This window comes from Schistocerca serialis, chromosome 6 (genome assembly GCF_023864345.2).
Source record: "Schistocerca serialis cubense isolate TAMUIC-IGC-003099 chromosome 6, iqSchSeri2.2, whole genome shotgun sequence".
In the NCBI taxonomy this organism is placed as follows: domain Eukaryota; kingdom Metazoa; phylum Arthropoda; class Insecta; order Orthoptera; family Acrididae; genus Schistocerca; species Schistocerca serialis.
Window position 1 is genome coordinate 579,474,553 of NC_064643.1, and position 26,240 is coordinate 579,500,792.

At 44.4% G+C, this 26,240-nt stretch overlaps 1 protein-coding gene across 1 annotated transcript in view; it reads left to right on the top strand.

The window, feature by feature from the left end:
• The window catches only part of LOC126484995 (LIM/homeobox protein Lhx3), a 211,324-nt gene that overhangs the window by 49,305 nt on the left and 135,779 nt on the right, over positions 1-26,240 (top strand). The window contains exon 3 of the mRNA XM_050108601.1: positions 17,064-17,266. Coding sequence (XP_049964558.1) covers positions 17,064-17,266 — 203 coding nt within the window. The remainder of the gene's footprint in view (positions 1-17,063; positions 17,267-26,240) is intronic.

Sequence of the window (26,240 nt, forward strand, 5' to 3'; positions counted from 1 at the left end):
CTAACACTATTTGACTATTTGCAACACATTCTGCAGACTGTATCCACATATATCAACGAATATACATGCAAAATTACGTCGTTGTACAATACCTACTTCAGGAGATACGACGTAGTAGACACTGAGATGCGTGAAAAATGTCGCATGAGGCACGACGTTTTAATCTACTACTTCTAACTACTATTGCTACTAGAAAAACATTTTGCACAAAGTATCCATCTACACTCCTGGAAATTGAAATAAGAACACCGTGAATTCATTGTCCCAGGAAGGGGAAACTTTATTGACACATTCCTGGGGTCAGATACATCACATGATCACACTGACAGAACCACAGGCACATAAACACAGGCAACAGAGCATGCACAATGTCGGCACTAGTACAGTGTATATCCACCTTTCGCAGCAATGCAGGCTGTTATTCTCCCATGGAGACGATCGTAGAGATGCTGGATGTAGTCCTGTGGAACGGTTCGCCATGCCATTTCCACCTGGCGCCTCAGTTGGACCAGCGTTCGTGCTGGACGTGCAGACCGCGTGAGACGACGCTTCATCCAGTCCCAAACATGTTCAATGGGGGACAGATCCGGAGATCTTGCTGGCCAGGGTAGTTGACTTACACCTTCTAGAGCACGTTGGGTGGCACGGGATACATGCGGACGTGCATTGTCCTGTTGGAACAGCAAGTTCCATTGCCGGTCTAGGAATGGTAGAACGATGGGTTCGATGACGGTTTGGATGTACCGTGCACTATTCAGTGTCCCCTCGACGATCACCAGTGGTGTACGGCCAGTGTAGGAGATCGCTCCCCACCCCATGAAGCCGGGTGTTGGCCCTGTGTGCCTCGGTCGTATGCAGTCCTGATTGTGGCGCTCACCTGCACGGCGCCAAACACGCTTACGACCATCATTGGCACCAAGGCAGAAGCGACTCTCATCGCTGAAGACGACACGTCTCCATTCGTCCCTCCATTCACGCCTGTCGCGACACCGCTGGAGGCGGGCTGCACGATGTTGGGGCGTGAGCGGAAGACGGCCTAACGGTGTGCGGGACCGTAGCCCAGCTTCATGGAGACGGTTGCGAATGGTCCTCACCGATACCTCAGGAGCAACAGTGTCCCTAATTTGCTGGGAAGTGGCGGTGCGGTCCCCTACGGCACTGCGTAGGATCCTACGGTCTTGGCGTGCATCCGTGCGTCGCTGCGGTCCGGTCCCAGGTCGACGGGCACGTGCACCTTCCGCCGACCACTGGCGACAACATCGATGTACTGTGGAGACCTCACGCCCCACGTGTTGAGCAATTCGGCGGTACGTCCACCTGGCCTCCCGCATGCCCACTATACGCCCTCGCTCAAAGTCCGTCAACTGCACATACGGTTCACGTCCACGCTGTCGCGGCATGCTGCCAGTGTTAAAGACTGCGATGGAGCTTCGTATGCCACGGCAAACTGGCTGACACTGACGGCGGCGGTGCACAAATGCTGCGCAGCTAGCGCCATTCGACGGCCAACACCGCGGTTCCTGGTGTGTCCGCTGTGCCGTGCGTGTGATCATTGCTTGTACAGCCCTCTCGCAGTGTCCGGAGCAAGTATGGTGGGTCTGACACACCGGTGTCAATGTGTTCTTTTTTCCATTTCCAGGAGTGTATAACATATAGGTTTTCTTGAACCGGAGCGCAAATTATCCAGATTATTCTCAACCAGTGTTTAGTAATCACAGCACTTTCCCGACTTCCAACAAACTTTAAATATCAATACAATTCTTTTCCTCCCCCCATGAACCATGGACCTTGCCGTTGGTGGGGAGGCTTGCGTGCCTCAGCGATACAGATGGCCGTACCGTAGGTGCAACCACAACGTAGGGATATCTGTTGAGAGGCCAGACAAACGTGTGGTTCCTGAAGAGGGGCAGCAGCCTTTTCAGTAGTTTCAGGGGCAACAGTCTGGATGATTGACTGATCTGGTCTTGTAACACTAACCAAAACGGTCTTGCTGTGCTGGTACTGCGAACGGCTGAAAGCAAGAGGAAACTAGTCATTTTTCCCGAGGGCATGCAGCTTTACTGTATGGTTAAATGATGACGGCGTCCTCTTGGGTAAAATATTCCGGAGGTAAAATAGTCCCCCATTCTGATCTCCAGGCGGGGACTACTCAAGGAGACGTCGTTATCTAAAGAAAGAAAACTTCTACGGATCGGAGCGTGGAATGTCAGATCCCTTAATCGGGCAGGTAGGTTAGAAAATTTAAAAAGGAAAATGGATAGGTTAAAGCTAGATGTAGTGTGAATTAGTAAAGTTCGGTGGCAGGAGGAACAAGACTTTTGGTTAGGTGAATACAGAGTTATAAATACAAAATCAAATAGGAGTAATGCAGGAGTAGGTTTAATAATGAATAAAAAATAGGAGTGCGGGTAAGCTACGACAAACAGCATAGTGAATACAGTGTTGTGGCCAAGATAGACACGAATCCCACGCCTACTACAGTAGTACAAGCTTATATGCCAACTAGCTCTGCAGATGACGAAGAAATTGAAGAAATGTATGAGGAGATAAAAGAAATTATTTAGATAGTGAAGGGAGATGAAAATTTAATAGTCATGGGATTTAGGAATCAGGTTTTAAATTGTAAGACATTTCCAGGGGCAGATGTGGACTCTGACCACAATCTATTGGTTACGAACTGTAGACTAAAACTGAAGAAACTGCAAAAAGGTGGGAATTTAAAGAGATGGGACATGGATAAACTGTCTAAACCAGAGGTTGTACAGAGTTTCAGGGAGAGCAAAGGGAACAATTGAAAGGAATGGGGGAAAGAAATACAGTAGAAGAAGAATGAGTAGCTCTGAGGGATGAAGTAGTGAAGGCAGCAGAGGATCAAGTAGGTAAAATGATTAGGGCTAGCAGAAATCCTTGGGTAACAGAAGAAATATTGAATTTAATTGATGAAAGGAGAAAATATAGAAATGCAGTAAATGAAGCAGGCAAAAAGGAATACAAACGTCTCAAAAATGAGATCGACAGGAAGTGCAAAATGGCTAAGCAGGGATGGGCTAGAGGACAAGTGTAAGGGTGTAGAGGCTTATCTCACTAGGGGTAAGATAGATACTGCCTACAGGAAAATTAGAGATACCTTTGAAGAAAAGAGAACCACTTGTATGAATATCAAGAGCTCTGACGGAAACCCAGTTCTAAGCAAAGAGGGCAAACCAGGAAGGTGGAAGGAGTATATAGAGGGTCGCACAAGGGCGATGTTCTTCAGGACATAATTGTGGAAATGGAAGAGGATGTAAATGAAGATGAAATGGGAGATATGATACGGCGTGAAGAGTTTGACAGAGCACTGAAAGACCTAAGTCGAAACAAGGCCCCGGGAGTAGACAACATTCCATTAGAACTACTGACGGCCTTGGGAGAGCCAGTCCTGACAAAACTCTACCATCTGGTGAGCAAGATGTATGAGGCAGGCGAAATACTCTCAGATTTCACGAAGAATATAATAATTCCAATCCCAAAGAAAGCAGGTGCTGACAGATGTGAGAATTACCGAACTATCAGTTTAATAAGTCACAGTTGCAAAATACTAACACGAATTCTTTACAGACGAATGGAAAAACTGGTAGAAGCCGACCTCGGGGAAGATCAGTTTGGATTCCGTATAAATATTGGAAAACGTGAGGCAATACTGACCTTACGACTTATCTTAGAAGAAAAATTAAGGAAAGGCAAACCTACGTTTCTAGCATTTGTAGACTTAGAGAAAGCTTTTGACAATGATAACTGGAATACTCTCTTTCGAATTCTGAAGGTGGCAGGGGTAAAAGACAGGGAGCGAAAGGCTATTTACAATTTGTACAGAAACCAGATGGCAGTTATAAGAGTCGAGGGACATAAAGGGAAGCAATGGTTGGGAAGGGAGTGAGACAGGGTTGTAGCCTCTCCCCGATGTTATTCAATCTGTATATTGAACAAGCAGTAAAGGAAACAAAAGAAAAATTCGGAGTAGGTATTAAAATCCATGGAGAAGAAATAAAAACTTTGAGGTTCACCGAGAGTCTGTATCGAGGTAAATTTATTTCAAATCTTACCGGTAGAAATGTAATAAATACATACCGGTTTCAACATGATACATAAATATAAGACATTTCATTTCATACTCTCATTTTACAAAAGAAACAGTTTACATTATACCCATAAATATGCACACAGCAATGCTTTAATATATTCTCACAAAACCATAAGGCGTCAAAACTTCCCCCTATGTGTGTCATTTAAATAACTTAACTCCATCAAATACATGTGATGCATATAGGCGACTTTTGCCGTGTTTGCAGTACTACTCTCAACCGTAGGTAGGTTGTTTTCACCCAAGGAGCGGGCAAACCACCGACTCTGGCAATCCATGAAACATGAGAGAATTCCGAAAAGCAGTGGAGATTGTACACACTTCCATGAAAAAAAATTACTGTGGATGAAAACCAGTATCTAATGCACGGCTTTCCGGTCGGGAAGGAGCGCCTGGTCCCCGGCACGAATCCGCCCGGCGGATTTGTGTCGACGTCCGGTGAACCGACCAGTCTGTGGATGGTTTTTAGGTGGTTTTCCATCTGCCTCAGCGAATGCGGGCTGGTTCCCCTTATTCCGCCTCAGTTACACTATGTCGGCGATTGCTGCGCAAAGAAGTTCTCCACGTACGCGTACACTACTATTACTCTACCACGCAAACGTAGGGGTTACAATCGTATGGTGTGAGACGTTCCCTAGGGGGTCCACCGGGGGCCGAACCGCACAGTAACCTGGGTTCGGTGTGGGGAGGTGGATGGGTGAAGTGGACTGCAGTAGTCGTTGTGGGGTTGTGGACCACTGCGGCTGCGGCGGGGACGGAGCCTCTCCGTCGTTTCTAGGTCCCCGGTTAACATACATAAATACATGCATATATATACATATCACTTAGCTCCAACTTGTCCACTGGCAATCGTGGTAATCAGTAGCGATCACTGTATAACAAACAGCATTGCGTGGCGTTCCGCCTACGATACGTCAGCGTACGAAGTCACGTTTGCTGCCGAAAGGGTGACAAAGTGGCAGGCGCTGGCGCCTATTAAGTTCGACGCTCTTTAACGTCGTTGGATAACTTTTCTGGACATGGGTTCCTATCCTCTGTTTGTTCCTCAACACATCCTCTACAACCCCTCGAAGTTACAGGGAAACTTTGTGTATACAGAGTGTCCCAAAACTATTCATTCTAATTAGTACAGGAGGTAGAAACATTAAAACAAATAAACATAGTTATAGCACATATTTTCCCTGATGGAAATTTCTGATGCTAGGGGCCATTCACACAGAATGTAGTTTGTCATGCTAATTACAGCAACTGCATTAACAGGAACTGATTGAATGCGCGACCATTGAACTGTATGCACGCAGTACATCGTCTGACCATTGACTGTTGTGCCCATTCAAAGACTCCTGACATGTGCGCAATGGTACCACAAGTGACGGTAAATCTAGCGATGAGGTCGTCTTCTGCTTCCACAACGATTTCATACACCAACCGTTTCATGTGTCCTAAGAGGAGGAAATCCAGACACATGAGGTCAGGTGACCTGAGTGGCCAGGGCACAGGACCACCTCCGCCGATCCAACGATTCTCGAAGGTGGCTCTCAGGTGTTTTCTCCCAGTATTGATAAATTGGGCTGGCGATCAATTGTGCTGGTAGTGCATCCTTTGTCTAACCTTCCGAGGTACATCCTCCAGCAATTCTGGCAACACACATCCCATGAAGATTCCGTATCTCCGTCCATTGAGGTAGAATGGGAGAATGTACGGTGCAATCAATCTATCACCGAGAATGAAAATACACACATTATCAATAAGTCCCTGTTGCTGAGCACGAGATCGAGTACCTCGTGGATTCACATGTGCCCAAAGATTCTTATTATGTCAGTACACATTCCCACTCGGCGAAACCGACACAAGAGCTTATGTCAGCGATACTAAAAAAGTGTTCCTCAACATTTCAAGCCGACTGAGAGAGCGTTCGTTCCTTACCGAAATATGTTTTCATCACTCGATTCAGGAATTCTTTCATAGTAGAGGTAGACCACCGTTCAGATTTGATACAATTGCAGTTATGGAAAAGTCTGGAAGGCACAAGAACCCTGAATCGCCAAAGAAACTGGTGAAGGCATGCGTATTCAAATAGAGAGATATGTAAGTAGGCAGATTACGGGGCTGTCGAAATTGTTAGATCGGTTACCGCTGCTGCAATGGGAAGTCATCAAGATTTAAGTGAATCTGAACGTGTTGTTATAGTCGGTTCACGAGCAATGGGACGCAGTATCTCCGAGGTAGCGATGAAGTGGGGGTTACCCCGTGCGATTAATTCATGAGCGCGCCGTGAATAAGAGGAGTCCGGTAAAACATCAAATCTGCGAGATCGATGGGACGGAAAAAAGGTCCTGCAAGAACGGGACCAACGACGACTGAAGACAATCGTTCAACGTGCTTCTGCAAATTGGTGCAGATTTCAAACAAAATGGTACAAATGGCTCTGAGCACTATGCGACTTAACTTCTGTGGTTATCAGTCGCCTAGAACTTAGAACTAATTAAACCTAACTAACCTAAGGACATCACACACATCCATGCCCGAGGCAGGATTCGAACCTGCGACCGTAGCGGTCGTTCGGCTCCAGACTGTAGCGCCTAGAACCGCACGGCCACTCCGGCCGGCGTGCAGATTTCAATGCTGGGTCATCGACAAGTGTCAGCGTGCTAACCATTCAACAACACTCATCGATATGGGCTTTGGGAGCCGAAGGCCCACTCGTGTACCCTTGATGACTGCACGACTCAAAGTTTTACGCCTCGCATGGGCCCATCAACAGTGACACTGGACTGTTCATTACTGGAAACATGTTGCCTGCTCGGACGAGTCTCGTTTCAAATTGTATCGAGCGGATGGACCTGTACGGGTATGGAGACAACCACATAAATCCATGGGCCCTGCATTTCAGCAGGCGACTGTTCAAGCTGGTGGAGGCTGTGTAACGGTGTCGGGCGTGTGCAGTTGGAGTCATTTGGGACCCCTGATACGTCTAGGTACGACTCTAACAGGTGACATGTACGTAAGCATCCTTTCTCATCAACTACATCAATTCATATCCATTGCGGATTCCGACGGTCTAGGGAAATTCGAGCAGGACAGTGCGACACCCCACACGTCCAGAATTGCTACAGAGTGGCTCCAGGAACGCTTTCTGACTTTATACACTTCCGCTGGACACCAAACTCCCCACACATGGACATATTGAGCATATCTGGGATGCCTTGCAACGTGCTGTTTAGGAGATATATGCACCCCCTCGTACTCTTACGGATTGTGGACAGCCCGGCAGTATTCACGGTGTCAAATTCCCTCCAGCACTACTCCAGACATTAGTCGAGTCCATGTCGTGTTGCGGCACTTCTGCGTGCTTGCATGGTCCCTACACAATATTAGACAGGTGAACCAGATTCTTCGGCTCTTTAGTGTATGTACCGAGCGATGTGGCGCAGTGGTTAGCACACTGGACTTGCAGTCGGGAGTAAGACGGTTCAAACCCGCGTCTGCCGTCTGGCCGTCCAGATTTAGGTTATCCGTGATTTCCCTAAATCGCTGCAAGTAAGTCCCGGGATGGTTCCCTTGAAAGGGCACGGCAGACTTACTTCCCCATCCTTTCCTAGTCCGATGAAACCAATGACCTCACTGTTTGGTTCCCCCCCCCCCCCCCCCCCCAAAAAAAAAAAAATCAATCAATCAACCACAAATATATTTGTTTTGTTGTTATATTAATTCGAGCACCCTGTATAAACGAAAAACTGTTTTCAGACGGGGAACGTGGTAATAAGTCTTGTGGCGCTCTCGGTAATCAATGCAAGTATGGGTACCGGTGCCTCTCGTAGTTCTGACGGACGCAGAAGGGAGTGGCGCCAGCCTCTCGGTGGCTCCCCCAGTGCGGACTCGGGTGGTGTGCGCAGCGAGCAGAGACAGCACGAGAGGGCGAGCGGGCGCGCGTGCACAAAGCGCCGGCCGCGAGCGTCAGGTGTTGTTTGTGTGCAGCTGGCGCGCCGGCGGGGGGCTCCACTGTTGTCATCGCCACAGCAACAGCTGACAGCCGGCAGAGGCAGCGGCTGCGTCTCGCGTGTTCAGCTGATTCACGGCGCGTGCACCGCATTAGGACACGGCTGCGGAGATGTCTGAGCCTACCTGACTGACGCGCACCTGGGCGAGTGAGCGGCGTGACAGTCGCTACAGGCCAACGGCCTCTGTAGTCGATGCCTCTACCACAAGCTTGTGCCACTGCGCTAGACTCGGAGGTAGGCGTTCCGAATCCTAGTGGCGGAGGAAATTTTCGCTGACATTGTTCTCAATTAAAGTCCAAGCGTTACCATAGGGCTTCAATACCGAGGGTACGTAACATTGCACTGATGATATATGCAGCGGTACCCTTTTCTAGTAAAAGTTACTGTAAAGTTTATAACCTGAGGTCGAATTGGAATACTAAAGCTTTTAAATAATTTGACTCTGGAAATACTAATCAATCAACATAATATCATGACAGGGGCCATAGAATACATACCTGATAACGTGAATAAAGTTGGACATTTCCGGACGTACCTGGACTTTAAAGAATATTAACTGTTAAACTATACAGGGTGTTACAAAAAGGAACGGCCAAACTTTCAGGAAACATTCCTCACACACAAAGAAAGAAAATATGTTATGTGGACATGTGTCCGAAAACGCTTACTTTCCACGTTAGAGCTCATTTTATTACTTCTCTTCAAATCACATTAATCATGGAATGGAAACACACAGCAACAGAACGTACCAGCCTGACTTCAAACACTTTGTTACAGGAAATGTTCAAAATGTCCTCCGTTAGCGAGGATACATACATACACCCTCCGTTGCATGGAATCCCTGATGCGCTGATGCAGCCCTGGAGAATGGCGTATTGTATCACAGCCGTCCACAATACGAGCACGAAGAGTCTCTACATTTGGTACCGGGGTTGCGTAGACAAGAGGTTTCAAATGCCCCCATAATTGAAAGTCAAGAGGGTTGAGGTCAGGAGAGCGTGGAGGCCATGGAATTGGTCCGCCTCTACCAATCCATCGGTCACCGAATCCGTTGTTGAGAAGCGTACGAACACTTCGACTGAAATGTGCAGGAGCTGCATCGTGCATGAACCACATGTTGTGTCGTACTTGTAAAGGCACATGCTCTAGCAGCTCAGGTAGAGTATCCCGTATGAAATCATGATAACGTGCTGCATTGAGCGTAGGTGGAAGAACATGGGGCCCAATCAAGACGTCACCAACGATGCCTGCCCAAACGTTCACAGAAAATCTGTGTTGATGAAGTGATTGCACAATTGCGTGCAGATTCTCGTCAGCCACACATGTTGATTGTGAAAATTTACAATTTTATCACGTTGGAATGAAGCCTCATCCGTAAAGAGAACATTTGCACTGAAATGAGGATTGACACATTGTTGGATGAACCATTCGCCGAAGTGTACCCGTGGAGGCCAATCAGCTGCTGATATTGCCTGCACACGCTGTACATGGTACGGAAACAACTGGTTCTCCCGTAGCACTCTCCATACAGTGACGTGGTCAACGTTACCTTGTACAGCAGCAGCTTCTCTGACGCTGACATTAGGCTTATCGTCAACTGCACGAAGAATTGCCTCGTCCATTGCAGGTGTCCTCGTCGTTTTAGGTCTTCCCCAGTCGCTAGTCATAAGCTGGAATGTTCCGTGCTCCCTAAGACGCCGATCAATTGCTTCGAACGTCTTCCTGTCGGGACACCTTCGTTCTGGTTATCTGTTTCGATACAAACGTACCGCACCACGGCTATTGCCCCGTGCTAATCCATATATCAAATGGGCATCTGCCAACTCCGCATTTGTAAACATTGCACTGAGTGCAAAACCACGTTCGTGTTGAACACTAACCTGTTGATGCCTCGTACTGATGTGCTTGATGCTAGTGCTGTAGAGCAATGAGTCGCATGTCAACACAAGCACCGAAGTCAACATTACCTTCCTTCAATTGGGCCAACTGGCGGTGAATCGAGGAAGTACAGTACATACTGACGAAACTAAAATGAACTCTCACATAGAAATTAAGCGTTTCCGGACACATGTCCACATAACAACTTTTCTTTATTTGTGTGTGAGGAATGTTTCCTGAAAGTTTGGCCGTACCTTTTTGTAACACCCTGTAGAAAAAAATAAATTTCATAATTGCACCCAGCGATCATTAATTAAAACTGCGAATTTGGCTAAGTAGGAAACAAAATAATCTCATTTGGTTCATAAGGGAAATGAACTACTGAGAACAAATAAAATGATATATTCTTTAAAGGTAGTTACAGGCATTACTATTCGAAGTAACTGTCCTATCTGGCGCAATCATCAATACGGCAGTCCCAAAAGACTACAAAACAGACTGACGAATACATTTTAAAGCTTGTTTTTTTTTATTGGCTCTGCAAAAAATGGTTCAAATGGCTCTGAGCACTATGGGACTTAACATCTGAGGTCATCAGTCCCCTAGAACTTATAACTACTTAAACGTAACTAACCTAAGGACATCACACACATCCATGCCCGAGGCAGGATTCGAACCTGCGACCGTAGCAGTCGCGCGGTTCCGGAATGAGCGCCTAGAACCGCTAGACCACCGGGGCCGGCATTGGTTCTGTAACAACGCATGTTCATCACCCTTTCGAGTGCGGCTTTCTCCGGAACTGGAAGCTGGATGGTGGCTCAGAAGTTATTAGTTGACGACACGAATCAGGATTTTTGCACAACGATAATAAAAGATTTTTCTTCGCTTGCCGCCTTTCTCCCACCACAGTTTGTATTTAACACGTTTTTTGTTTACATCTGATGTAAGACTTTACAGGGGAGCAAAAAATGTATGTAACCGGACCGTTGCGGGCATTAATCTCAGCAGTGCCCTCTGTGCTACTGGAGAACAGCAGCTACATGCCGACATCGGGTTTCATCTTCCCCTTTCGTTCTCTCGTCGTCATCCACATGACAAACAGAACTCCACACGCTCTCATCACACTTACATACACTGTCGACAGCGCGTATGTAATTTTCATATTTTTCCTCTACAAATGGATAATGGGCAACAGCTGATAAACATACAGCGTGTTCGGGGTATAAGGGCAGATATTTTTACTAGTGTCTGACGACAATGTGCTGAACAGCACTACATCGGTATTTACTGTACTTCATTTGCGACTAATAATTACAGCTGTTAGAAGTAGCATATTTTTTAATTTGGTTAGTACATCCAAGTACTTGTGGCAAGAGCAAGCCATTAGAGCTTACTTTCCCCTGAGCACCAGGTCAGGTGTTGAAGTGTAGACGCATGGACGCGTGGATGCAAAATGGTTAGTCTATACTGGCAGGCCTAGTCCACCTAGTGGTGCAGCTACGACCGTGCAGAAAATATCAGGTAGTAAATTATGAGACGTATTTGTGGGAAAACTGTTAGATGCAGAGAAAAGCAACTAACGGACTGAAGTGGGTACATATTAAGGTACTAATGATCACAATATCTGCTCTCATACCGCTAACACCCTGTACGTGAAGAAAAGATTAACACCATCAATGCGCCTCTGTATATATTATTTATTTGATTGTAACTGGTTTTAGTGATCCATTGCACCGTCATCAGAACCCCTATGACGAACGGTCGTCTCATGACCAACGGAAATCAAAACCAGAAAGTGATCGAAAACTTCAGCGTCCGTAAACTTATGTGTGATGCATCTGGTGCAGCCTATTAACCAAATGAACTGGGCTTCGCCATTTCACGGCTTTGAGTGCTGTTTGTTGTATGACCATCGTTCGCTGTAGAGGGGACCACTGAAACCTATCACAATAAAATACATAATAAATAAAGATACAAAGCAATGTTCATATTTCAAAAACAGGGGGATATTTAGGATCTATTGACACTATCGCTGAATTTACAGTGCCGGCCCTCTAGGAGACGTTTCGGGACAAAAAGCGCAAAAGTAGCCTTTTAAGCCTGTCTTCGAATTGAAAGTCTATAACACATTTAAGGGTTACTATTTGCTGTCAGTATTTACGATACAAGTTATGATTTAATAAATTAAAACAACTGAAATGATGAAGGTACTCAAAACGATTTCTTAACATAACTATGAACTGTTTTCTTGTGGTGACCATTTCTGCAGCAGCTGTATATAAACTGCAGTAGTTCCAAAGAAAAACACCTTTTGCGTACTGCACATTAAGATTTTTTATTTAACTTGTGCAGCGAGACGCGTTTCGCCTTAGTTATATTTTATCTTCAGTGGGGTGTCCTGAAATGTTGCACGAGTCTTTTAGTTTGGACATACGGGTTATCGTTTGCACATATAGGTTATACATTTAAAACAGTTCATTGAAATTGTTTAATAAGACGGAAAAGTACTTACAGATCAGCTTTCTATCATGTGGCAGACCCATTGAAACTTTTGGAGTTTTCCTTCTGGTCAGTGTTTTCGAAATATAGCACTGTAACTGACATTTTCTGTGTCTAGGATATCTTTTGTTTCTGTAAGTGTTGCTAACTATCTCACCTTTTGCTTTCAGTTGGTTTTTCCTTTGACTATGTTCGTGCTAATGTAAACTATCTCTCTCTCTCTTTTTCTGTATGTGTGTGTGTGTGTGTATGTGTGTGTGTGTGTGTGTGTGTGTGTGTGTGTGTGTGTGTGTGAAAATAAACAAACAGATAAATAATAAAGTTAAAGGGATACACACACACACACACACACACACACAGAGAGAGAGAGAGAGAGAACTTACATCAGCACACATATTGTCAAAGAAAAAATAATTGAAAGCAGAAACTGAGAAACGGAAACAAATGGCACCATAGACAGAGAAAATGGCTCTTAGATTAGATTAGATTTACTTTCATTCCAATTGATCCGTAGTAAGGGGGTCCTCCAGGAGGTAGAACATGTCAGTGCTATGTCTCGGAAACAGTGACCGGAAGGAAAACTGCAAACTTTCAACTAGTTTGCCACATGAGAGAAAGGTGTTTGGCTTACAAATAATAAAACAGACGCTGATCTGTAAGTACTTCTGCATCTTATTAAAAATATTTCAGGGACTGTTCTAAATCTATAACATATATGTGCAGACAGTAACCCATGTGTTCAAATGCAAAAATCGTGTAATATTTCAGGGTGCTCACTGTAAATGCCTTGTAACTAAGATGAAACGCGTTTGTGTGCGCAAGTCAAATAAAGAAACGCAATGTGCAGCATGCATAAGGAGTTTTACTTTTGAGCTACTACAACTTCTATCAACAATTACATTTTTCATAAAAAAGAGCAAAATGCTATGTCCATGCAGAAATGGATTAAAAATAACATCTTGTAATTAAATGAAAGACGTTTGTTATTTAAGTGCAAGATAACAAGTGGAATGTAACAACTAAGCAAGTTCCACTTATATGTATCGAGTGACACATCCGGCTTCGGACAGGTAGCACTAAATATTTATGGACAGACCTGTCTGGCGTAGCGGTAATAAATTGTGCACACTCGTGAATCAGGCTTTCTAGTACTGGAAGCTTCCTCACTGGCTATTCAGTGTCAACCGGCCCCCGTGTCGCTCTCTGCTAATTGCGTCATTGGATGCGGCATGGAGGGGCGTGCGGTCAGCACTCCGCTCTCTCTGCCGTTGTCAGTTTCCCAGACCTTGGAACCACTACTTCACACTCAAGTACCTCCTCAATTGGTATCACGATAGTGATTGCATCTCATTTCCAGTCCTCTTATAAACGAAAAATCCGTGGCATGACCGAGAATCGAACCCGAATCCTCGGCATAGCAATCAGTCGCGCTGACCTCTGACCTACGGAGGCACGCTGTTAGCGGAAACCGTATCGGAATTCCTACAATAATTCCGGAGATTAGTCTGAACGTACAGACAGATAGACGGCAAGAGACTTTAGGTTATAATTATATAGATATTCGCATACAATAGTTTCACGAACAATAAACATTAAAGTAAGTGATTCAAACAATCTTACTGACTTATAAATCTGTGCCTTCTCTTCACAGTAACGAAGCTACTTATAACAACTTCACAGCTCTGTTGTCTTAAAGCATCACTTTTAGTAATGAGCGAAGATAAAATGAACATTTAGATTCGAGAAGTATTTTTGAGAAACTTAAATTTGGAAGATGAACTTTCTCCACTGCTGTTTGTGATAATAAGCGACAGATATATCCTTAGAGAGACAAAAGCATTAAAAATTATCTCCGACCTTTTTTTTAATGACGCCACTGTGCCTTGCAATTAAACGACTGAACAAACACTAGGATGGTCTCAGAGTCGACAACGCCATATGACTTCAGTTTTACAGTAAGATAATTTGAAATTGTTTCCGTTTCTTCGCCATTTGTCTCGCCTGTGCGAGGGTCCGATCAATAATGATTGGATAATGATGTAGGCGAAAGCAATGAATTAAAATTTGGTCGGCTACTGGGATTCGAACCAAATTCTCCTGCATCCTAGGCAGATACACTATCCTTTACGAAACACTGGCGCTGCACGGGCTACCCTAGTACGTCTCCCCGCCCCATACCACTCCTCCCGCCCTCACACAAATTCCATATCACGCTACTCCCCTTTCTAAACCCGCAGCAGTATTGCCAAGGCTCTCCAATACTGGACTACACCTTCGTAATGAGCGAAATGGTGTTCACCCTGCCAGTACCTCAGGCGTGTAGATGATATATTAATCATATACATCCCACATTGATATCTACTTGCCATTGTGAAATCTCGCCATTTGTCAGGTGTGCGCATATTGTATATAGTAATTTCACAGCCTGCTAGTTTACTTTCTCTGAGTTTCAGACCTAAGAAGGGGAACAGCAATGGGCTCAAGTATGAGCTGGAATTTGTATCGTTGAGGGAGACATACTAGGGTAGTGTTGCAAAGGATGGGACCCCTTCACGCCTACACCGACGTGGTGACCAAACCAAAAGTTCCACTGTCACCTCCGTATAACATGTTAGTTTGCGAACCAGGAGTCAAAGGATGCGGGCTGTGATGTTGTCCATGCGTCTGGGTAGGATTACTCATTGACATGGTCCATCAGGAAACAGAAAGTGGACGAAAGCGATCGAAGGGTAGCGGTTTGTAAGGGCAGAGGGAAAAAAGTGCCAAGGCAAGCGCCAAAGAAAAAAAAAAACCTCTGCGACAGTAGGACGGTAGGACGGGTAGTAAGGGCAGTAGCGGCTTCCTAACTGCGACAGTGCATGCAAGGTGAGATTATGCTAGTGCGAGGTATCGTGCATCGTTACCTTTATCGTTTCGGGTTCCTTTTGTAGGGCCTGCTGCAGCGGCTGCGTGCCTGTAACAGTCCGAGGTCGTCATACATTAGTGGGCCATCGGCCATAGATCAGCTCACAGAGTAGGGTGTGTGTGTGGCTGGTTTGCTTGTTGCCAGAACGGCTTCCCTGCGATTGCCTGTTTATCGGCGGGTCGAGCATCTGAGGTTGCCAGTAGTAGCTGTGTTGCAGGTGCTCTCTAGTACTGTTGGGTTAGCGTGCTATGGACCATATGTGTTTAGTTCCTTGCTAATAGTCTCTTTGGTATATTACGTTTCCCTCTATGTTGTGGTCGTAGTTCCCCAGAGAAAGAATAAACGGGTTACGAGAGCGTCTCGTGTTTCTGCACAGTCGTGTGGAGAGTATTTGGAATACCTGCAGGAGGGTATCTAGCCGATATTCCCGGTGAAGATCCGCGGTGCGTATGTAACGCGGTGCATTGCTTATGATTCTGAGTACTTTGTTCTGTATGAGCTGCAGATGGCGCAACGTGTGGCCACAACGTATCCCCAGACGGGAGCAGCATACGTCATCAGAGGTCTAATAAGTGTGGTTTACATGGACCTGGACACCTTCCTATTCAGTATGGCAAGGCGTTCGATACAGTTGCCCACAGTCGTTTAATGAACAAAGTAAGAGCATATGGACTATCAGACCAATTGTGTGATTGGATTGAATAGTCTCTTGATAACAGAACGCAACATGCCATTCTCAATGGAGAGAAGTCTTCCGAAGTAAGAGTGATATCGCGTGTGTCGCAGGGGAGTGTCGTAGGACCGTTGCTAATCACAGTATACATAAATGACCTTGTGGATAACATCGGAAGTTCACTGAGGCTTTTTGCGGATGATGCTGTAGTCTGTCGAGAGGTTGTAATAATGGAAAATTGTACTGAAATGCAGGGGGATCTGCAACGAATTGACGCATGGTGCAGGGAATGGGAATTGAATCTCAATGTAGACAAGTGTAATGTGCTGTGAATACATAGAAAGAAAGATCCTTTATCATCACTGATGCTGCAAGAAGCTGGCTCCAACATCGACCAGTAGAGTGGTATCACACGGACATACAGGCTCTCCCCCCCCCCCCTTCCCCCAAAAAAAATGGTTCAAATGGCTCTGAGCACTATGGCACTTAACTTCTGAGGTCATCAGTCCCCTGGAAGTTAGAACTACTTAAACCTAACTAACCTAAGGACATTACACACATCCATGCCCGAGGCAGGATTCGAACCTGCGACCGTAGCAGTCGCGCGATTTCGGACTGAAGCGCCTAGAACCGCTCGGTCACAGCGGCCGGCTATCAGCTTTTAAGGCAAGAGGTCCAACCATATATGAGTATTTCAGGCGCTCCAGGACCAAGTACGCAGGCTGCGAGCTGGGAATCCTTCCCTCAGTTGTTTACAGTTTCAGTGTATTGCAGCTGCCTGCGTCAGCTTGTTAAGGTGGCAGCAACAATTAGATTACAGGGGCGGCCGAGTATTCCAGGCTATACAGTAGACCTACCAACGGCGCGGACTGCGACTAGGAAATCCTTCCCCTCAATTTTTTACAGATTCAGTGTACTGCAATTGCCTGTGTCAGTTTGTTACGGCGGCAGCGACGTTTAGCTTAGAGGCGCGGCCGCATGTTCCAGGCGCTACGGGACCAAGTGCGCGGGCTGCGAGCAGGGAATCCCCCCCACGCAGGTGGTGCGACGCGCGCAGGAGCACGTGTATCACCTACAGTGCTTCTCCTGCGTCATGTGCAGCCGGCAGCTCAACACGGGGGACGAGTTCTACCTCATGGAGGACCGCAAACTCGTCTGCAAGCCGGACTACGAGGCCGCCAAGTCCAAAGGTACCGTACCAGTTCCCTACACCGTGTAACGTAGAAATTCTACAATGCTACGAGGCAGAATCGTAGGTATTTTATCAAATAGTACTGGGACACGAGCTGTCCGTTTCGAACGCGTAAAATACATCGAGCTTCTTCATTCCATAGAACATTAATTCCCTAACATGAACAGAAACATGACAACAGAAAACAGAATGTTCGATTGGTAGCGAAAGCCAGAATTGTATGGAACTGTTACTAACCCAAACATTCCATATGTTTGTGAGGAGGATGCCCATTACTGTGAGCAATGCATTGTGTGCATCCACTTGGCGTCCTATGCACAACGACATTCGGAACTATATTCTCTCACGAAGATCTGTAGTTCCGAAGAATGTGAAGTGGGGACATTCTGTCCAGGACGATTTCACACATACTCTTTGGGTTTCCAGTCCAGAAATATGCAGCCCGTTTCTTCTGCGTGATACAATCACTCCTTAATACTCCGAGCTCAGATGGCAAGTCAATAGTGAGCAAAGAAGGGAAGGCTTAAATGTGAGAGGAATGTATGGAAATGCTGTACGGAGAAAACGACTTGGAGGAAAATATTATGTAAACTGAACAAAAAGTAGATAAAGAAAAGATGGGACATGATATTGCGAGAAAAATGAGGTAGAGGATTGAAAGATGTAAGTAAAAACTAGCCACCTTGAGTAGACGACAATCCCACAGACTTACTGAGATTCTCGGGAAATGACAGAACTATTCCATGCGGTATATAGGATATATGAGACGGGATAAATACCATGAGAATGCATCTCAGTTCAAAAGAAGACGAGTGCTATCAATTGTAAATGTTACCAAACCATGAGTTTAATAAATCATAGCTGCAAAATAATAACATTTTTTTGAAAAAGGAATGCACAAAATGGTAGAAATTGTCCTCGGCGAAGATCAGTTTGGGTTCTAGAGAAATGTAGGAACACGCTAGGCAGAGCTGACCTTACGAGATATGTTAGAAGATAGGGTGGAGAAAAACGAAAATATGTTTATAGCATTTTATAATTGGACAAAGCTGATAACATTGTTGAAAAATTCAGAAACACATTAGGCAAAACTGACCTTACACCTTACGACATGTCTTGGAAAATAGGCCGAAGAAAGATAAAAATACATGTATAGCACTTTTAGACTTAGACAAAGCTTATTAAATTGTTGACTGGAATATTTTCTTTAAAATTCTGGATGTGACAGGGATAAAATATAGTGAGCGAAGGGTTGCCTGCAATCTGTATAGAAATCAGACTGCATTGCTAAGAACAAAACGATGTAAAAGGAAACCATTGATGCCGGTTTTAGGGCATTTTTGATGTTATTCACTCTGTAGATTGAGGCAGCAGTGTAGGAGACCAAAGAGATATCTGGAAAGTTGAGTTAAGTTCAGGGAGAAGTAATAAAATCTTTGAGATTTGTGGGTGGTATCGTAGTTCTATCAGAGACGATAAAGGAGTTTGAAGAACAGTTGAACGGAATACATAGTATTTTGGAAAGGGACTATAATACGAACATCACCAAAAGTAGAACAAGAATAATGGAACATAGTCAAATTAAACCAGGAAATTCCGAGGAAATTACATTAGGAAATGAGACATAAAAAGCAGAAGAGGAGGTTTTCTATTTGAGCAGCATAATAGCGGACATTGTATGATGTAGGACAATATAAATTCCAGGCTGGTAAAAGTAAGAAATAAAAGAGAAAAATTTTTAACGATAGAAACACTTGTTTTTAAGTGTAGTTACATGAGTAAGAATAAAATAGTGAAGCGTTCATTAATGTTAATACTAATGACGAATACATATCCTGAAACTGATTCACTTCGATAAAAGAGTCGTTCAGATGATATATGAAACATGTAACTAACTAACTTACCAACCAAATACAAAGTTAGAAAACCTTTTCTGTAGGTATTTGTCTGGAGAGAAGCCTTGTGCGGAAGTAAAACCTGAACACTAGCACTTCAGACTACAAGAAATGGAAGCTTTTGAAACGTTATGCTACAGAATATTACTAAAGAATACATGGGTAGATCGGTTTACTAATGAAGAAATAATGGATTGGATTGTGGATAAGAAAAATTATTGCACTGCTCGATTGAAAGAAGGCGTCCGTTGACAAGACAGATCTAAGACACCGAAGAATCCTCAGTTTCGTAAAGGAAGAAAGTGTGTGTGCTTGGGGGGTGGAGGGGTGGACGGTAAAAGTTGTACAGGGAGGCAAGACTGCAGAAATCAGGATGAAATGCATGTAGACCGCAGTAGTTAAGCAGAGATGAAGATACTTGCACAGAGTAGAGAAGCGTGGAGGTACGCATCTAACCTGTTTCTGAACTAAAGACTGCAATAGGGGGGGTTTATTGAATCTTCGATGACCTCAAAGCAGACTGGCCATCATACTCTATATTTCTTTCGTAACTGTCACGTTCTATAAGTTTAGAATATGGGGATATTTTCATCAACAGCTTGTGTCCATCTCAACTAGAGTCGAGATTCCTCGTTACAGTGACCCTTATCCCCCTGTCGTTGGCTTCAAACAAAACCTTCAATAGCCAATTGGATTCTACATCTACATCTAGATAGATACTCTGAAAGCCACCGAATAGTTCATGGCGGAGAGTTGCCTGTACTACTACTAATCATTTCCTATCCTGTTTCACTCACAAACAGTGCGAGGGAAATACGACTGTCTATTTGCCTCCATATGAGCCCTAATTCCTCGTATCTTATCTCTGTGTCCTTACGAGCAATGTGTCTTGGAGAATCGTTCGGCAGTCAGCTCCAAATGCCGGTTCTCCAAATTTTGTCATAGAGTTTCTCGAAAAGAGCATCGCATTTCCTTCAGGGATTCCCATTTACGGTCCTGAAGCATCTCCGTAACACTTAAGTGTTGTTCGAACCCACCGGTAACAAATGTAGGAGCGCGCCTCTCGATTGCTTCGATTTCTTTCTTCAATCCGACGTGGTGCGGATCCCAAACACTCGAGCAGTATTCAAGAATAAGTAGCACCAGCATTCTGTAGGCGGTACCTATTACAGGTGAACCACTCTTTCCTAAAATTCTCCCAATAAACAAGTCGATCATTCGGCTTCCCTACCATTGAATTGTTTGTTAACTGGGGGCCTAGAAACGACAGATAGGCTCCATCCCCGCCGCAGCCTCAGTGGTCCACAACCCCACGACGACTACCGCAGTCCACTTCACCGCTCCGCGGCCCCACACCGAACCACTCTTTTAGGTGCGGTTCGACCCCCGGTGGAGCCCCCAGGGAACGTCTCACACCAGACCAGTATAACCCCTATGTTTGCGTGGTAGGGTAATGGTGGTGTACTCGTACGTGGAGAACTTGTTTGCGCAGCAATCGCCGACATAGTATAGCTAAGGCGGAATAAAGGGAACCAGCCCGCATTCGCTTGTGTCTTCCTACAGTCACACAACTTCGACATCTTACCGTACACCACGGCATCATCACCGAACAACCGCAGATTTCTGACCACCCTGTCCGCCAAATCATTTATGTATATAGAGAACAGCAACGGTCCTATCAGACTTCCCTGGGACACTCAGGGCGATACTCTTGTCTTTGATGAACACTCGCCGTCAAAGACAATATACTGCGTTCCATTATTTAAGAAATATTCGAGCCACTCACATATCTGCGAACTTATTCCGTATGCTCATATCTTCGTTAACAGCCTGCAATGGGGCACCGTGTGAAATGCTTTCCGGAAACCTAGAAATACAGAATCTGCCTATTGCCCTTCATCCATAGTGCGTAGTATATCATGTGAGAAAAGAGCAAGCTGAGCTTCGCATGAGCGATGCTTTCTAAATCCCTGCCGATTCTCAGTCTCAAGAAAACTTAAATAATCGAACTGAGAGTATGATCAAAGATACTGCAGTAGAGGGTAGTTAGAGATATCGGTCTGTATTCTTATATACTGGCGTCACCTGCGCCTTTTTCCAGGCGCTCGGGACTTTGTGCTGGGCGAGAGATTCGTAATAAATGCAAGCTGGGTAAGCGGCCAGTGCCATAGAGTACTCTTTGTAAAATCGGACTTGGATTCCGTCCGGACCTGGTGATTTATTTGCTTTCAAATCTTCCAGTTGTTGCTCTACGGTGCTTACTAGTATATCGTCCAAACGGGAGTCCGTCCGATGGTCAGATGACGGCACGTTTGTACGATTTTGCTGTGTGAACGATTTCTTGAACGTGAAATTTAAAACTTAAGCATTATACAGGGTTTGTAAAGCGGTACACTACAAAAGGTGATCATTATACCATATAGTCGTTGTAAATGATTAGAGGGGCACATATGTACTGGAAGAACGAATAAGGTCTGACGTAAGTGGTGCAGCAGTAGTGGACTTTCCGCTCGTACCCCGTCTGCTTCTTTAGCGACTTTCTCTGTTTAATGTACACCTTCCATGATGCACACACACACACACACACACACACACACACACACACACAGTGGTCTCGTAATAGTTGAACTCTTATTCTGTCATGAGATTACATTTTTTAACCCCGAAATTATGATAGTAAATGGAGCCGTCCAGAGAAACCAGCAGCCGTTCCGGACGTCCATGAATATTCATCAGTTTTCACACAAACATGGTACTGCAAATGCATGCGTCAATCATCGATACTCTCCCTGCTTTCTTGAGGTGTGTTGCTGCTCCCACATTGAGTATATGTTAAAAAAGTGAAGGGAACAATTCGTTTATGTTTTTATTTTTCCGTGGGAAATTAATCTTCGCAATATTGCTCATTGTCCCACAGAAGTGACACAGGATTTTTAACGTAGATAGCATACAAAATAATTTATTTACCACCCTAATAATTTTGTACAATTCGTCATTAGACCTATTAACAAATATTGATTTTTCTGATACCTCTCCTTAGAGCATCACCATTCCAAGAAACTTGAATTACAGCAAAAAACCCTGCTTACTTCTCATCATCAACAAAACTGAAGAAAAAATGATTTACATGTGGCTACCTGTCCGAAAATGAACTTGTTTATTTGAAGCTGGTAGCGTCACTATTCTGAATAGAGTAATCAAGAGTAGCAGCTTACTGTTATTTATCCTAGCTGTGAGAAATTATCTGTACACAACAGCATCTAGTACAATAAAAGTTCTCACTGCTGTCGCATTCTGATTTTTGTGCAGGTATTCCATCACAGGGTCCCTTTATCATTCTTCCCAAACCACAAATAATTACAATCTGGCGTTGATGTGCGATCAGGTGTTTCGCACTATAGCGTCCAGAGCTGTTCAGAGCAGGGGCACATCCAAGCGTCGTGACTTACAATTACAATATCTACATCTATATCTACATGGCTACTCTACAAATCACACTTAAGTGCCTGGCAGAGGGTTCATCAAATCACCTTCACAATAATTCTCTATTATGTACCAGCCAGAAGACATAATGAACACCTATACGTTTCCGTGCGAGCTGCGATTTCCATTAGTCTGTTATGATTATCATTTCTCCTTAATTTGGCTGACGTCGATTATCGCATTCGGAGGAGAAAGTTGGTTATAAAAATTTCGTGAGAAGATCCCGCCGCTACGAGAAACGCCTTTGTTTTAATAATGTTCATCCCAAATCCTTTATCATGTCCGTGACATTCTCTCCCCTATTTTTCTATAATACAAAACGTGCTGTTCTTCTTTGAACTTTCTCGATGTTCATCGTTAATCCTGCCTGGTAAGGATCCCACACCGCACAGCAGTACTCTCCTCACACTTTTCGTTATTTAGGGTCAATTACCAATTTTCGCACCATACAGTAGCTGGTAAACGACAGCATCACCTGCAAACAACCTAAGACGGCTGCTCAGATTGTCTCTTAAATCGTTTGTATAGATAAGGAACACAGAGGGCCTTTAAATTAACTTTGGGAAAGACAGAAATAACTTATGCTTTACTCTATGACTTTCCGTCAATTACTATGAATGGTGACCCCTCTGACAAGAAATCACGTATCCAGTCGCATAACTGAGACGATATTCCATAAGCACCAATCTGATTACAGGCAGCTTGTGAGGTACAGTGTCAAAGTCTTCTGGAAATCAAGAAACACAGAACGGATCTGAAATCCCTTGTCGCTAGCACTCAACACCTTGTTTGAGTAAAGTCTTGTGTTTCACAAGAACGATACTTTCTAAATCCGTGTTGACTGTATATCAATAGACCGTTCTTTTCGAGGTAATTCATAATATTCGAACACAAAATAAGTTCCAGAATCGTGTTGCATATCGACGTTAATAATGCGGGCCAATAATTTAGTGGAATACACCTAGTGCCTATTTTGACAAACAGTGGCGAAAGCTGTGGTTCCAGTTTTCAATAACTTTCGTCTAACTTCCGTTGGAAGTTTGTCATTTTAATGTAATATTCAAATGGCTCTGAGCACTATGCGACTTAACTTCTGAGGTCATCAGTCGCCTAGAACTTAGAACTAATTAAACCTAACTAACCTAAGGACATCACACACATCCATGCCCGAGGCAGGATTCGAACCTGCAAACATACCGGTCGCACGGCTCCAGACTGTAGCGCCTAGAACCGCACGGCCACTCCGGCCAGCTGTAATATTCGATATAGATATTATCCATTTGTCTATAAAATTTTACCTCATATCATAGCATAACAAAAATTGAAGCACCCAAAAAACATGTTGGATATCAACGTAATTTCGTATACATACACACCATCTACATCCACACTTACATTGATTACTGTGCAATTCACCTTCAGTGGCTGGCATAGGGTTCTTCGAAACAGCTTCAGACTATTTCTCTACCTTTCCACTCTCTGAAAGCGCGTGGGAAAATCTGTCTATACGAGCACTGATTTATCTTATTTCGTTGCGATGATCATTTCTCCGTATGCAGATTGACGACAATAAAATATTTTCACTTTAAAAATAAATTAAAACTGTTTTGGCCGTATTAAAATATTTATTTGGAATGTTTGTAATCCGTTTTTAAAATACCTTATCCGTACGCTGTTTTTCTCCACGAGAATTACAAATATTTTCACGTTCAGAGGAGAAAGTTGATGACAGAAATTTCGTGAAAGGATCATGCCGGAACGATAAACTCCAAAGCGAGCTACCCTTTTTTGTCTTTTTCGATGTCCTCCGTGGTATGGATTCCATTCTGCCCAGAAATAATCTAGCAGAGGACGAATAATTGTAGTATAGCCAGTCTCTTTAGTGGACCTATTGCTTCTTCTAGGTGTCCTGCCAATCAAAAGCAATCTTTGGTTCGCCTTCTCCACAACGCTATGTAATCCAGTTTAAGTTGTTCGTAATTGTAATGTCTAGGTATTTAGTTGAATTGGCAGCGTTTAAAATTGCGTCACTTATCGTGTAACCGAAATTTAACGGATTTCTTTTTGTACTTATGTGATGAGCTCACATTTTTCCTTACTCAGAGGCAACTGCCGTTTTTCACTCCCTACAGATAGCGTTGAAATTATTTTGCAGTTGGTTTTAATCTTCTGATGATTTTATTATACGGTAAATGACAGCATCATCTGCAAAAATCTAAGAGGGCTTCTCAGATTGTCTCCTAAATCGATGGTACGGTTTAGGAACAGCAGAGGGCCTATAATACTTCCTTGGGGAACGCCGGATATCACTTCTGTTTCACTCGATGGTTTCTGCCGAGTATAAGTACTGTGACCTTTCTGACACGAAATCACAAATCCAGTCGCAAAGCTGAAATGATACTCCATAGGCACACAGTTTGATTAGAAGCCTCTTGCGAGGAACGCTGTCAAAAGCCTTCCGGACACCTAGAAAAATGGAACGAAGTTAGATCCCCTGTCGATAGTATGCATTACTTTGTGCGAATAAAGAGCTAGCTGTTGTTCACAAAAACGGTATTTGTGTTGACTATATGTCAACAAGCCGGCTTTTTTTTTAAGATAATTCATAATGTTCAAACACTGTATATTTTCGATAATCCTACTGCAAATCGATGTCAGTGATGTTGGTTTATAATTCATCGTATTACCCCCATTTCCTTTTTGAGAACTGGTGTGACCTGTGCAGTGTTTAGGCACGGGTCTACCGTGGAACGGGCGAGTGTAAATGATTGCGGAGTATCGGACTACTGTATCAGCAAACTCTGAAAGAAGTATTGGCATAGCGGGTGTGTAAATACTTTGAGTTTCAACACTCTGTGACAGGTAGGTCGATTACAGGAGTGCGTTCCATTGTTCGTGTTTAAGTGTTGTTGCCAGAAATGGTATGATATAACATGGTCCAGTCACATTTATGTGACCATCTGTCAAAAGCTGAATAACCATCTCTCCCAGCGCGGACTGCTGAGAAACGTGAAGGAAGAGAGTCTGTGAGGTTGTGGCAAGTACCGACAGGGATAGGGAATACCACGGCCAGCTACGCTAGGTTTCTCGGGTAAGGATCCATGCTGAAAAGGTCCGATCGAGGCGGTCCCACATATTCTCTTTTGGATTTAAATCCAGGGAGTTTGGTGGCTAGGGCAGTAAGTTAATCTCATCCTGGTGTTCTCAGAACCATGCTAGCTTTCTCGGATGAGGATCCATGCTAAAAAGGCCCGATCGAGGTGGTCCCACAGATTTTCGTTTGGATTTAAATCCAGGGAGTTCGGTGGCGAGGGCAGTATGTTAATCTCATCCTGGTGTTCTCAGAACCACGCTAGCTTTCTCGGATGAGGATCCATGCTGAAAAGGCCCGACCGAGGCGGTCCCACATATTCTCATTTGGATTTAAATCCAGGGAGTTTGGTGGCGAGGGCAGTACGTTAAACTCATTCTTGTGTTCTCAGAACCACGCTAGGTTTCTCGGATGAGGATCCATGGTGAAAAGGCCCGATCGAGGCGGTCCCACAGATTCTCGTTTGGATTTAAATCCAGGGAGTTTGGTGGCGAGGGCAGTAC